Raw genomic sequence first — 13028 nt, 5'->3', positions numbered from 1 at the left:
GAGGCGTCGGGGTAAGCCACTCGGAACTCATCCAGGCGTGTCGTCGAATTAAAGACGAGGTCAGAGTGTATGTTGCATATTGACAAAGAGTAGAAAATGTCAATCATAATGACATTAGGCTCTTGCGCTCATGAGCTGTAAGAGAAGAATGGATGTAGAGGAAGGATAATAGACTAGTCGAGCAATCGGTAGCTGTCCTGCAAACCGAATTCGAGACCACGCACATCCGTTGGGTTCATCATTCTTCTTTATTTATTTTTTCTTTTTCTTTGCGTATCTAGCATCAAACATACATAAGTAGTTTATATGCGGTCTATAGCTCCGGTGACACTGCAGACAGTCTATACATCTCATTGAACTTTGCTGGAAGGTGTGTGTGTGTGTGTGTGTGTGTGTGAGTGAGTGTAAATATAAGCTGAGCATGCACGTACTTGGGAGTAGGTACCCAACAACATACATACCACATGTGATTATCTCTCTGCTGATGCTTGACGTACCTCAAGTTTACGAAATACAGATACAATACCTGGCATTCACACTAACAAGTATCATATAAGAATTGCCCCACATCGACTCAATGGTACCTCAAAAAGGACCAAACTGATTGATGCACATAAGAAATCCTCCTGTGCGTATTTGTGCGCTTGGTGCACCACAGAAACTGGCAGGTTGAGAGTCTGGGAGTGCTGCGTAGGCCTCGAAAAGATATCGATAATTGTCTATAATGAGGCCTAGTTGAATCCAACGTGACTAGCTAAATAAGTTGTTTACAGTCGAAGGGTCAGGTGATTGTTAAGAAACGATACGACAAAAAGATCTACCGAACCATGACTTTGTGAAATTCAGGTGCAGGCAATTTTGTTCATATGCTTTGGATTAGGCTCTACTAGATACAGCCTCACCCTGCCACTGTGCATACCATCCGACATACCATTCCCATCAACAAGAGGAGACAGGCAATAATACCATGGCTAACAGTTCCTACGAATCATGAAACATTATTAATATGTAGGGCTCTTCTTTTAGGGCCATTGCAATCATGAGGTGGGTTACCTCATTCACTGATCCTTGGCTCTCGTTTTCAGAGTTTGGCCCGGTCGGCAGGCAGCTCAAAGGCATGCTGCTTGGTTACTGCGGATCGCCGGGGGGCCACACAGCGTCAGCAGATCACATTCAACTGGCTCAAGTTGTTGGTGATTTTCTTTCTTTTCTTTTCTTTTTTTTAAACCCCGAGTTACTCTCAGGTGACTGCAGCTTTGCTGTCTCGGTGAGGCAGCTCATGTAACAACCATTGGCCACCAAATGGTCAATTCTACCACTGCTTCAGATATCCCTCCATAGTTCATGATGTGATTTTCGTGAAACAGACTAGGGGCCCTGCTGGGACACAAGTGATAGTTACCGAGCTCTTAATTAGTTCAGACTCAATGATAGTTTACTATTTGATAATGATGAGGACTACTGTAGGCCAACAAGCAGGGGTAGAACGGTAGACCAGTAAAATGGATGACATCGATGGCTTTGTTTTCATCATTGTTGTTTCGGAAAGGCCTGCTGCAATTTATGCTTTACTTCCTCGGTCCTACTATGTAGGCTGAGAGCCTGTTATGTCCGCAACGTTGAAACCCTACTACTAAGGTACAAATTGGCAGGACTATATCACTCACAGCGTTGATATATGTGAGCATTTGGTGTCCACCACTACGACTAGTACATTTCTCAATACCATCAAGGCTTGTTTCTCGGAAAAGACAACCCTGTAGATGTTCGGCAGGAGGATCAAAGAAATGTGCCTGCCTTAACCGAGATCAACATCATAACCAGCCCAGCCCCCCCTCCCCCCAAAAGTATCCGAGGTGCGTTTTCGGCCATCTCCAAGGCTGAGCCAATAGCGGTAGCTCGGCACTTCGTTTACTTAGTATCGTCCAGGGCATGAACCCAGCTCTACTGTGAACCAAAGGACGGATGTACCTGATCTTATCACAGAAGTCAAACCCTGCCTTGGCCATCTTGTCCATGAAACCTGGCCCTATAGCAACACCGCATTTGTGTCTCTCAAGAGTCAAGATTGCTTCCGTATTTTGTGTCATCTTGGCTATTGCCCTTCACGGTAGACTTTGGGATGAATTCAGCCGCGGAAACCTGTTCCTTGTGTCCCGAGATGCCTCTGTGTCAGCCAGATCAAGTGTCCAATAAGACCAGGGGAGTAAGTTAGGTGTCTCTCTCCCTAGTCTCTCTTTGAGCGTGAGAGTTACTTGGGCGGCCATTGAAGGACAATCACAAGAGCAGGAAAAGTGGAAACAAGGGAACATGATCCAATGACCACCACTGTTATTGAAATCAACAATGAAGAACCCCCAAGAAACCCACCACACAAGTAGGTCCAGCACTAAGGACGAAGAGCGAAAGGGAGGGATGGGGGGGAAAGAGAGTGCGAGCGAGCGAGATAATTTCATGTCCAACCGAAGAGATAGGGAATGATGTCACCGTGGGGCAACTGTTGGCCTTCTTTCCGCCAGCAAAGGGTCATCGTGAACCTTCAACCATGGGTTTCTCCTCGCATTTAGACCCAAGGATTGCCACCAGCACGAGGCCCAACCAGTTGGGGGATTTTGTGAGGCCTGATGAGCGAATCGGACCTTGGTGGGTAGTAGGACCATGTAACCGGGTCTGATTCCGTCATTTAATCCTTTCCAGATCTCGAGCTAGGAAAAGGTGGAAGGATAGGACACTTGTAGGTAAAAGTAGATAGCATGGAGGCTAAAATAGCTGCTACATTGGGGGAGTAGGCAGCACTGGAGTCTCCAGAGTGAGGAGAGACCGGGGGGAAAAAGCGCAGTAGTGCAAGACGTGTGTGCCATCGGACGGGATTGAAATTACATGGGCTAATGACCGGGCACGACGGCTCTACTTCCTTTCCGACTCTCCGTGACGAATGTAAATCGTCTAGATTATCTTGATATATTCCATGTAGTATCATCTTTAATGGGCCTTAGACTCGCAGAAAAAAAAAAAAAAATAAAGAATCTGCAAGGCAGTTGACCCTGTAGGTATATTCCCGTTTTCTATTATACTTTACAGTAAAGAGATGCTTGCATTAGGTCGTGTAATATTCCACTCTTGATGGACAACGAAGGCTCCATACCTAGTACTTACTACCCACGAAGTCCCTCTAGAGTCTAGACACTCATTGAGGATTTAGTCTACTCGGGGCACAATGCCATCACCAGGCACAACAGTAACTAAAATACTGTATCATCCACCAAAAGCCAAGGTTGCCCTACTACGTATCTAACAGTGTTTAGTATCCCTCGAAGTCACCTGCCCAACACAGCTTATAACGATGGAGTAAGAGAAAATGGAGTCCCCTCACACTAACTACGGAGTAAAGGTGGAGAATACTAACCTGCGTGCCTCCAATTCCCAACTAATCCACTAGTCCAGAATATTGCCTAATTACAGCCAGATCATAATTATAGAGAACCCACCAGATTCCCACTTAAGCGTGACACTATCATCCCAGTTTGGCCCCTGCTGCTCCGTAGGAAAAAGGAAGGGTAAAAAAAGGAATGGTGTGTTTGGGTCAAACAGACGACCACGCTATCTTTTTAGCGTCCAAGACGGTGTCTTTGCTGTAGCGGGCCAGAGAGTGAGAGAGACTGAGTTGAGTTGAGTATACTGTTTTTGGTAATGGGCTGGAGAAGTGAATGGATCCTTTATCCTTGTATCTGCGTAGCATTATCTAGATATGGTAGTTTTGTTACATGAATGGTCGTTGCTCAACCCCCAAGAGGTATATTTACTTGACAGTTCATATTTATTCATCAGCTTTCCTTCTTTAGTTGTGGCTCTGATTGACAACCAACTATCTGTTTAATCATCGTGATCATGGTTCTGGACTCCTTAGTCCTCCGCTGCCCTTCCTTTCCCACTTTTCCTGTCTGACTGCTAAATCACTTCTTTGTTTCTCTGTCGTCCGGGTACTATTTTGATCGTCTGATCTGGCAGTCACTTCATCGAGCTACAACTATTGGCAATAACCTTCGTGTAGCAGTCACGAGGTGTCAAGTGGTTAGGGATGATCAGAGCGTGCAAAGGTCATGCTCGTGGAGATATTTTCGCTACATGTTCATAGCGCAAAAGTGACCGCTATTATTGTTGGGAGAGATATGTTGGCGCAGAATACAGGTATTGCCAGGAGACATCTCGAGAACCCTCGTTCGGCAATGACATACGAGATGAGGGAAGGTGCTCCCGATGCAGCGTCGGCTATGTCCCGTGAAATCGATAAAATCTTGCTCTTACTCCATTCGCTACAAAAGGTCTTTGGCTAACGCAGGTGACCCTGATGAATCACCCGGGTCCTTCAGCGACGCAAGGAGTCCATCCCATCACAGAGTCCGTCACTCTCACTTCGATTTTCCATGTCATAAGAAGCAGAACGTGTTTTACATTGCCCCATCTATGATGCGTTAAGGATAAAAAACAAACACCGCAACAACTTTCCGCAGATGATGCTTCCATGCATGCCTAGCAGTCATGTCCATCGGCCAAAGGTTGCCGTCGAGATAAAAATGATAAGAAAAAGTAGAACAGCGGGGGAAGAAAAAAAGAGACAGGGGTACATTCATAGATGAAGGCATAGACAAAATCGAAATGATATCTCGACTGGACCGAAGATGGATCTATACAAAACTTGGTTCCGTGGCGCCAAACGACTGCCTCCCTGGACCAGCAAACCGCATTCGTGGGGATAACCGATGTGATACACCATCGTCCAAACATGCACATGGAGAGAGAAGAGCTACTAAAACAAATAGTGAAAAAGGTATAAGCCGAGGGCGGATGCAGAGCAATAGCTTCTGTCCTCCCACTTTCAGGTGGGCCCCATTAGCCCCAGCTGCACGTCAGTGCGTGCTTAGAAGGGAGGAGGGACCATGTCCTCAGGGCTCATCTTCTCTTGCTGCTCCATCAGTTCCTCGCCCGCGATCTCAAGGGAAACAGCAAGACCGAGCTTGGCCGTTTGCTACAAAGAGAACAACATGTTAGTGACTAATTATCCACCTGGAATGAAGGGACACTGCAGGAAGTGAAGCTCACCTTGGCCTGATCGATCTCACCGGCAAAAGTAAGAGCGATGGGCATAGCTATCCGCTTCTCCAAAAGGCAGCTGACCTTTCCGGTGCTGTCGACCTGAGCACGGAAAGTGGAAGCACGGAAGTCGTACTTGGCGCCAATGGCAGTGGTGCCGTCACGGCTGGGACCACCCATGAGAGCAGCAGCAGCGTTAGGAGCGAACTGGAGGTTCATGTCAACACCAGCCTCAACACGCTCGGAGAGCTTCTTCCAGTAGGAGGCGGTGATGACTCCCTGAGCCTGCAGCTGAGCACTGGCAATCCAGTCGGCGGTCTTGTAGCGGGCACCGTAGGAGAGAGCAGATTCGGGACGAGCGTTCATGGCCTGGCGCTGCCAGATAGCCTCGAAACCAAGAGCCAGGTTGGGAGTAACAGACTGGAGATAGCTTCCGACGAAGATACCGGTAAGACCGCCCTCCAAGTAAGAGGGGTTGAAAGCCTTGAGAGACGCGGAGAAATCGTCGCCGGTGTAGTCATTATCAAGCTGCATCAAACCCTGGCCACCGGGCATGATCTGAGTGTTGGTCTTGGTGACAAACTTGGGGGTCCAACGGTAGTTGCCGACAGCAGCGAGACCTCCATCGCTTCCGAGGTTGCCTTGCATGAAGACCTAAAGTCCCAACGAGAGAAATTGTTAGCCATCTACACATAGTATATATTCAGAGGTAACATATAATCATTTCACCTTACCTTAGGACTTCCGTACATGGCGGAGAAGTTGTATGGGGGCATGTTGCCGGATCCGCCCATGGAGAAAGCATGCGACACACGGAACAGAGGAGACATGCCGAAAACCTTGGTCAGGTCCGCCCGGAGACCGGTGAACATGAAGTTGGACAGCAGGACATCCTTCTGCACCTCCCGGGAGATGTTATCCAGGGTGCCAGGGTTGGGAAGGCCGAGGGCGGCCCTGCGCTCGGAGAACGAGGTGTATGCATCCTTGAAGGCCGCGGCCACGGAATTGTCCGTGAGGAAGGAAGGCAAAGCTAGAGAGTCGGACATTATGAAGTCTGATGAGATATTAAAGGTCGTTATACAGGACGGGAGAGGAACGGAAGATGATCGTTATACGCGGTTCGTCCTTGTTGGGAGGAGGAAAGAGGAAAAGAGAAGAGACCTCGTTGAGACCAGCCCGGAAATTGAACCTGGAAAGGCGAAGAGCAACGTGAGGAATAACACGACGCTCTTGCTAATTGAGGAGTGAAGGTTGTGTCCGACCTGCTCTGGGGGATTGAGAGGAGGGAGGTTGAACACCAGGGCAGATGGATTGGGGGAGGGAGATGGATGAGATGGTGATGGGGAAGTTCAGTTTCCAGGCGTTCTTTCGACTGCCAGAGCTTTCGGCTTTGAAAAAAGTGACTGGCGCCTTTCCGCCCCGGCTGCGCTGGGCCGTCGCTGTGCTGCGCCGTAGTCACTGACTCCCTCAATGTAGTTTAGCCCGCTTCGGGCTGCGCCGGGATTGGGATCTTTAGTTTGGCCGACGATGATATAATCCTCGAAGCTATCTAACTAGTTAACTAACTAGTTCATCTCTCTCGATTTCGTGAAGAAGAGAAGAAGAAGAAGAAGAAAAAAGCAGAGGTCTCACGGATCCTATATCATATTTCTCGGAAATTTCTTGTGCTCAAATTGTCTCGTCTCGACTTGGTCACAAACCCTTCCTATCTCTCTCTCTCTTTTCTTTTCTCGGAGACGAGCAACCAATCGGGTGTGGATCGGTCTATAGTTTATACCACCGACGGTGTACAGCTCTAGTACACTACTAACTAAGTACTACTCACTACTTGGTAGTCAGGTAGTCACTAACTTACTGACAGTTACAACAACTTGATTAGTCTTTGCTGCCGCCCGATTGGGCTGTCTTACTTTTTGTTCCCTGAGAGTGTCTCTTTGCAAAAAGCAGTACTTATTACTTCTACTACCTAATCTTCCGTCATTACTGGGACTTGCTTTTGTGCGGGGATGTGCTGAGCGCCTTCCTTCGTCTCTATTGCTCTCTACCGATACCCCTCGTTAGCCCAGCCCAAGCTTGACTCTACTATTCTTCCTTCTCCCCGAACTACCCCATCCCATCCCATCTCGCCATTATTATCATTACCGCCATGGATACGTTACTGTAAGCTCGATTCAGTCCTTCCATCCTCAATATGTTTCGCTTCTTCTCCGGATCGTCGTGCTGGGTCCGGAGTACTTGCGATACTGCTGAACCTTTCCCGATTATCGATCCCACTTGCTCTAACGTACTCTTAGAACCGCGGATATCGTCGCCAACTCCCCGCGATTCCGGCGCAAGTCGTCGACTTTCGTCGATGCAATTCACGACCTGCCTGAAAAGGCCGATTTGGCTCCCGCGCAGCTCTACAGCACCGAATCCGGCCGACTCTTCCATTCCGGCCGCATTGTCATCATCACGGTAGGATTACCGGCAAGAGGCAAGACGTTCGTTTGACCAGACCCATTTGTCATTGGTCCACACCGACTCATTAACCTTTGGTCAGGCATATGTCGGTCGCTCTGGCACGTTACCTTCGCTGGTAAGTACACCATCCGGCTCATGGCTGTATCGCTGGCAGATCCGAATTGACATCATCGCAGGTTAGGCGTCAAGACAAGAATATTCCACCTCGGCGATTATCGACGTGCTACCATCCCCTACGGCCAAGATATCCCTGATGACTACTTCTTTGTCAACGGTACGCGATGGCCTCTTATATCTACCCAGACGTACCTTGGCCGGCCTCAGTGGCTGATAACTTTAATCTTAACAACCTCGCTTGCTAACTGAACATGTAGCGTCGGCTTCGTCTGTGCTCCTAAGGCAGAAGATTGTGAAGCGATGTCGCGAAGATATATACCACTTCTTGAATCATGAGAATGGGCAGATAGCGATATACGATGCAGTCAATCCCATCGCTTCGGGACGACGGTCACTCGCCAAGGAATTCTCCAAGCATGATATAGAGGTACTCGAAATCGGCCTACCCTTAATATTATACACTTGCTAATTCTGCCCTCACGGAAATCCAGACTCTGTTCATTGAATCGTGGTGTGACGATGAACGTATAATCGAGGAGAATGTCCGACGGGTCAAGATATCCTCACCTGACGTACGTATACCTACCATGGAACCCCGATTCTATCGCGCATACTCACCCTTGGCAGTACGTAGGGTGGTCTTCAGAAGACGCGGTCAAACATTATTTGACTAGGATAGCTGCCCGTATCCCCCAATTCCAGACTATGGAGGAGACGGACCTCAATTACATCAAGGTATCTGCTATATCCTGCATGATGCGGCTTCCCTTTCGCTAATATCTCACCAGATGATCAACGCAGGTGAACGTTTGATTGTAAACAACAAAAGCTTTGGCTATCTCTCTAATCGGATTGTGTTCTACCTCTTGAACCTCCATATCAAATCAAGACACACGTATTTTGCCAGAGTCAGTCTGCCTGTTGCGACGCATATTGAAGGGAGATCTTTAAGTTACTGACGAAAATGTGTGTGACTAGGCCGGCGTTTCACTGGAAGCAGGCTCATACAAAGCGGATGCCTCGCTATCCGAGCAAGGAGAGGAGTACGCCAAAAAGATGACAGAGTGCTTGCTGCAGCACAGGGAGGCTGAAAGACAAGCTATGGCCGATCAAGGGGAGAAAGACTACGAACTAAAGCCGCTGACAGTCTGGACGTCTACGCGACGGAGGACAGTCGAAACCGCCAAGTATCTCCATGAGAAAGGTTACAAAGTACGGCAGCGATCACAAATGAGCCAGTTGAACCCTGGAGTATGCGAGATGATGTCGGAACGGAAAATCCGCCAGGAGTATCCGGACGAGGTGGCGAAGCATGATCTTGACCCCTATCACCATCGTTACCCTCGAGCAGAGGTAGGCTGTGTTCTTGTTTGCGTTTAGTCATGGAGGGTTCCGAAACTGACTATATTGGTAGTCCTATCATGACCTTGCGGTACGGCTGGAGCCTATTATCCTGGAGCTTGAGCGCGAGCAGAATGATCTCTTGATTATCGCGCACGAGAGCGTATTAAGAGTGCTTTATGGATACCTGATGGCATGCAATGCAGCCGACATTCCATTCCTGGAGTTCCCACGGGACGAGATAATTGAAGTGAGGCGATTGTTACAGGTTTAACGGCGTTGAACACCTCAGCTAACTGACTTCTTCAGATAATACCCGAAAGCTATCAGAACGAGGCGCGCCGAATCCACATCCCTGGTCTACCCAAAGAGATCATCCCTGGCTCACCCGAAGACATCAAGATTCCCGTCCCGCCGAGTGGGATGATGACCCCGCTGGCTGGGGGACTTGGCAGCCCAAAGGAAGGCCTCGCAACGCCGCAGAGCGGCCTTCGAACTCCTCGGGAGCCCGAGAGGATCTCACAGCAGCATGTGGAAGATGTTGTCTAGATTCGCATTCCATCTTGTATATAGGACCCCGCGACGGCTTGCCCGTAGGAGTATCGTCGGTACGATTGTGAACGTAGATAGTCATTAGCGCTAGCCCCCATGAAGCGTAGAAACGAAGACAATGTTATCCTTCTGCTGAAGCTCGTAATTCTCCTCGCCTTCGAGCTCCCAATCAGCGTCGTTGATGAGGACCAAGATTCCCGGTCGTCTGGCGCACAAGGTCAGCCTGATCGCGTTGCACTGTATTCCCATGGGATGAGATGGAACGTACACGTTGCCTTCCAAAATGAACAATTCCTGCCTCTGATCCTTCATGTAGTTCTTCACCAGATGACCCAGGAGGTAGCTGATAGTTGGCCGGCTGCCGTCGTCAAGGTGCGAAGGTAGGGTGACGTGGTGTTTGCGCTCGTTGGCAAACAGAATCTCTAGACCTCCTCTGTTTGTGCAAACCAAGCCAAGTCAGTCATGAGGAGAAGCCTGGGGTGATTGCATGATAAGGGTGAGAGCCGAACGTGAACTCAACGGTAATAGCAATGGAACCGGCGCCATCTTTGCCCAGCTCAGGGGCTTCAGGGTTCGTGGCCATCTTATTTATTATTTGTTGAGATGTATAACTAATACCCTAGTAAGGCAAGGTAATGAATTGGGGGGTTGCGCGGGCTCGTCAGGGCTCGTGGACAAGGCGTAGTTATTGCGGCGAGGATTGGAGATGGAGGGGTTGACAAAAGACGGGGTCCGGATTTCTCGCAGCTTATCGATAAGCCGCCCAGTTTGCCGGCACAAAAAGTCGGCTGGCTGTGCGATCCATTCGAACATACATGGTTGGTTGGTGACGAACAAGCCCACCCCCTCACTCTTACTTCCTTCCCTGTCTGTGGCTCCGTTGGCCTGCCTGACCCCCTTCAAGATTAATTAAAAACCAATTGCTCGAACTTCCGACTTAGACGAGCTCTTCATGGTCTCCATCACGACCGAGTACATCAGCGTCGGGGGCAATAGGCATCCCGCCGCCGCTGATTGGGACGTCCAGTCAGGCGTGCTTGCCTTTGGCGCAGATAACAATGTAGCTCTCTGGGATCCTCGAGTAAGTTACTCCTCAAGATCCGCTTGTTTGCTTCCGAGATAGTGTTAGTTTGTGATACTGATGGTGGGGCCTTGGGTGATGATGTAGGAGAGCTCCCAGCGCGGGGTCTATTCGCTTCTTGTCGGCCACACCGACAAGGTCAGTGTCGTTCGGTTCTACACATGCCCTTCCACCGGAGCGAGACTTCTCTTGACTGGCTCTGTTGATCATACGGTCCGGTTATGGCGCCCCGATTCTGAAAACTCCCGCCAATTCGTCCACGCGCATACTTTGGAAGGACATACCGCCTCAGTCAATACCATCGCCATAGCTGAAGGATTAGACATCGTCGCATCGGGCGCAGCTGATGCTACTGTGAAGATATGGAAGATCAGCACGCAGGGGGAGCCGAAGGGCGAGCTCTTGAGATCTATTCCCATGAAGCCACGCTTCTTTCCGTTGGCTTTGGCGTTGACACCGCTTCGAACGGAGTCGAATGACAGACCTGTGGCTCTGGCGGTGGCAGGGACCACAAACATCGTGCAGGTATATGTAGCGGAGAACACTCTTGTCGACCCCCAGTTCAAGCTTGCGGCTGTGCTGTCCGGACACGAGGCGTGGGTGCGCTCCTTGTCTTTCACGTCGGATAAGCAGAGCAAGACGGGTGATCTGCTATTGGCCTCAGCCAGTCAAGACAAGTATGTTCGACTCTGGCGATTCCAACGTGGAGAGGTTACTCAGGCCACGCCGGCGTGTGATGACGATCCTATGCTGGGTGGCTTCGAGCCGACGCTATCGAACAAGGCGCATCAGTTCACCGCGGCGGGGACCAAATACTCTGTTACATTCGAAGCTCTGTTGTTCGGAAACGAGGACTGGATTTACACGACTGCGTGGAACCCTGACCCAGAGCGCCAGCAACTTCTCACTGCTTCGGCAGACAACACATTGACCATTTGGGAACAAGATCCGGTCTCGGGAGTGTGGCTTTCTGCCGAAAGAATGGGAGAGATCAGTGTTCAGAAAGGTTCCACTACAGCTACTGGTAGTACTGGTGGGTTCTGGATTGGTCTTTGGGCCCCAGACGGCAAGCAAGTTGTAAGTCTGGGCCGCACTGGAAGCTGGCGCTCGTGGAAATATGATGCGGAAACCGATATGTGGGCGCAATCCCTGGGTATCTCAGGGCATGTGCGATCCGCCAACGGGGTCCTATGGGAGCCTACTGGAGGATATCTCCTGTCGACAAGTGCGGATCAAACGACACGTCTGCATGCCCAGTGGCTGCGGGATGGACTGAAGTCATGGCATGAATTCTCACGACCTCAGATCCATGGCTACGATTTGAATTGCGTGGACACTCTGGGCCCGGCTCGGTTCGTGTCCGGTGCCGAAGAGAAGCTATTGCGAGTGTTCAATGAGCCTGGGCCTATCGCACAGCTCCTAGAGAAACTTTCTGGCTTCAAACAGACGACCGAAGGAGCACTGCCAGACACAGCACAGATCCCCGTCCTGGGATTGTCGAATCAGGCCCCGGCCGATGATGCGCCTACAGGTGAAGACGGAGTGGAGGGTGAGGAAGTTGGAAAAGCTCAGGCTAATCAGGCGCTTTTGGCGGAATCAAACCAACCGCCATTGGAAGATCAGCTGGCCCGCTACACATTATGGCCAGAGCATGAGAAGCTGTATGGTCACGGATACGAGATCTCAGCCGTGGCCGTCAGCCACGACCGCACACTGATTGCCACCGCTTGCAAGGCGAGTTCGATTGATCATGCTGTGGTGCGTCTGTACGACACGTCGGACTGGCACGAGATTCGTCCATCTCTTGCCGCGCACACCTTGACCATCACTAGTCTCGCTTTCTCCAGTGACGACCAGTACCTTCTGAGTGTCGGGCGTGACCGGCAATGGGCTGTTTATCAACGCAGCGAACAGGACCCCTCTACATTCTCTCTTCTAACTTCGAACCCCAAGGGCCACTCCCGAATGATCCTCGATGCCGCATGGGCACCTGCGTCGGGCAAGCCCATCTTCGCAACCGCTGGCCGGGACAAGTCAGTGAAGCTGTGGCAAATGACCGAAGGCTCTTTTGAGTGTAAATCTACCATCCCTTTGACAACGCCTGTCACTGCACTGGCGTTCCTCCCGCAGATATTCAACAACTCCTTCTTTGTGGCCACGGGCGAGGAAAGCGGGGCAGTGTCTGTCTACCAGGTTGCAGTCGACAGTTTGGAAGCCAGCCATTTGTCGAGTATCAACAAGCTTTCATCACCATCGAAGGTGATCACGCAGCTATCCTGGCGGCCGGTCCCTGATGCAGACACACGGAATTTTGCATTGGCGGTAGCAAGCGAGGACACTTCAACTCGGATATATAGTTTTTCGGACATGGTCTCATAACCAA

General features: G+C 50.2%; 3 protein-coding genes across 3 annotated transcripts; 1 reads left to right on the top strand and 2 right to left on the bottom strand.

The window, feature by feature from the left end:
• Window positions 1-1798: 1798 nt before the first annotated feature.
• On the bottom strand, window positions 1799-2803 carry BO85DRAFT_519756 (uncharacterized protein). Its single transcript, XM_025665075.1, has 2 exons — window positions 1985-2803; window positions 1799-1905 (listed from the first exon to the last, which is right to left on the bottom strand). The coding sequence occupies exon 1, from the start codon at window positions 2454-2456 to the stop codon at window positions 2106-2108; it is 351 nt and encodes a 116-aa protein (XP_025515773.1). The 5' UTR covers window positions 2457-2803; the 3' UTR covers window positions 1799-1905; window positions 1985-2105.
• A 2115-nt stretch (window positions 2804-4918) lies between these two features.
• Window positions 4919-6137, bottom strand: tom40 (TOM complex pore protein TOM40; the record flags this gene model as incomplete). The annotated part of the gene is made up of 3 exons (XM_025661626.1): window positions 4919-5026; window positions 5101-5745; window positions 5826-6137. 3 exons carry the CDS (start codon window positions 6135-6137, stop codon window positions 4919-4921), a joined length of 1065 nt encoding a protein of 354 aa, XP_025515772.1.
• A 1100-nt stretch (window positions 6138-7237) lies between these two features.
• Window positions 7238-13024, top strand: BO85DRAFT_459073 (Elongator subunit ELP2; the record flags this gene model as incomplete). The annotated part of the gene is made up of 15 exons (XM_025661625.1): window positions 7238-7251; window positions 7386-7574; window positions 7634-7669; window positions 7731-7828; window positions 7929-8098; window positions 8163-8243; window positions 8299-8406; window positions 8460-8579; window positions 8650-9024; window positions 9086-9262; window positions 9322-9543; window positions 10192-10196; window positions 10263-10386; window positions 10511-10645; window positions 10733-13024. The coding sequence occupies 15 exons, from the start codon at window positions 7238-7240 to the stop codon at window positions 13022-13024; spliced, it is 4146 nt and encodes a 1381-aa protein (XP_025515771.1).
• Between the last annotated feature and the right edge of the window lie 4 nt (window positions 13025-13028).

The sequence above is a fragment of the Aspergillus piperis genome, assembly GCF_003184755.1.
Source record: "Aspergillus piperis CBS 112811 unplaced genomic scaffold BO85scaffold_8, whole genome shotgun sequence".
Taxonomy (NCBI): domain Eukaryota; kingdom Fungi; phylum Ascomycota; class Eurotiomycetes; order Eurotiales; family Aspergillaceae; genus Aspergillus; species Aspergillus piperis.
This window is presented reverse-complemented; position numbering and strand designations above follow the sequence as displayed.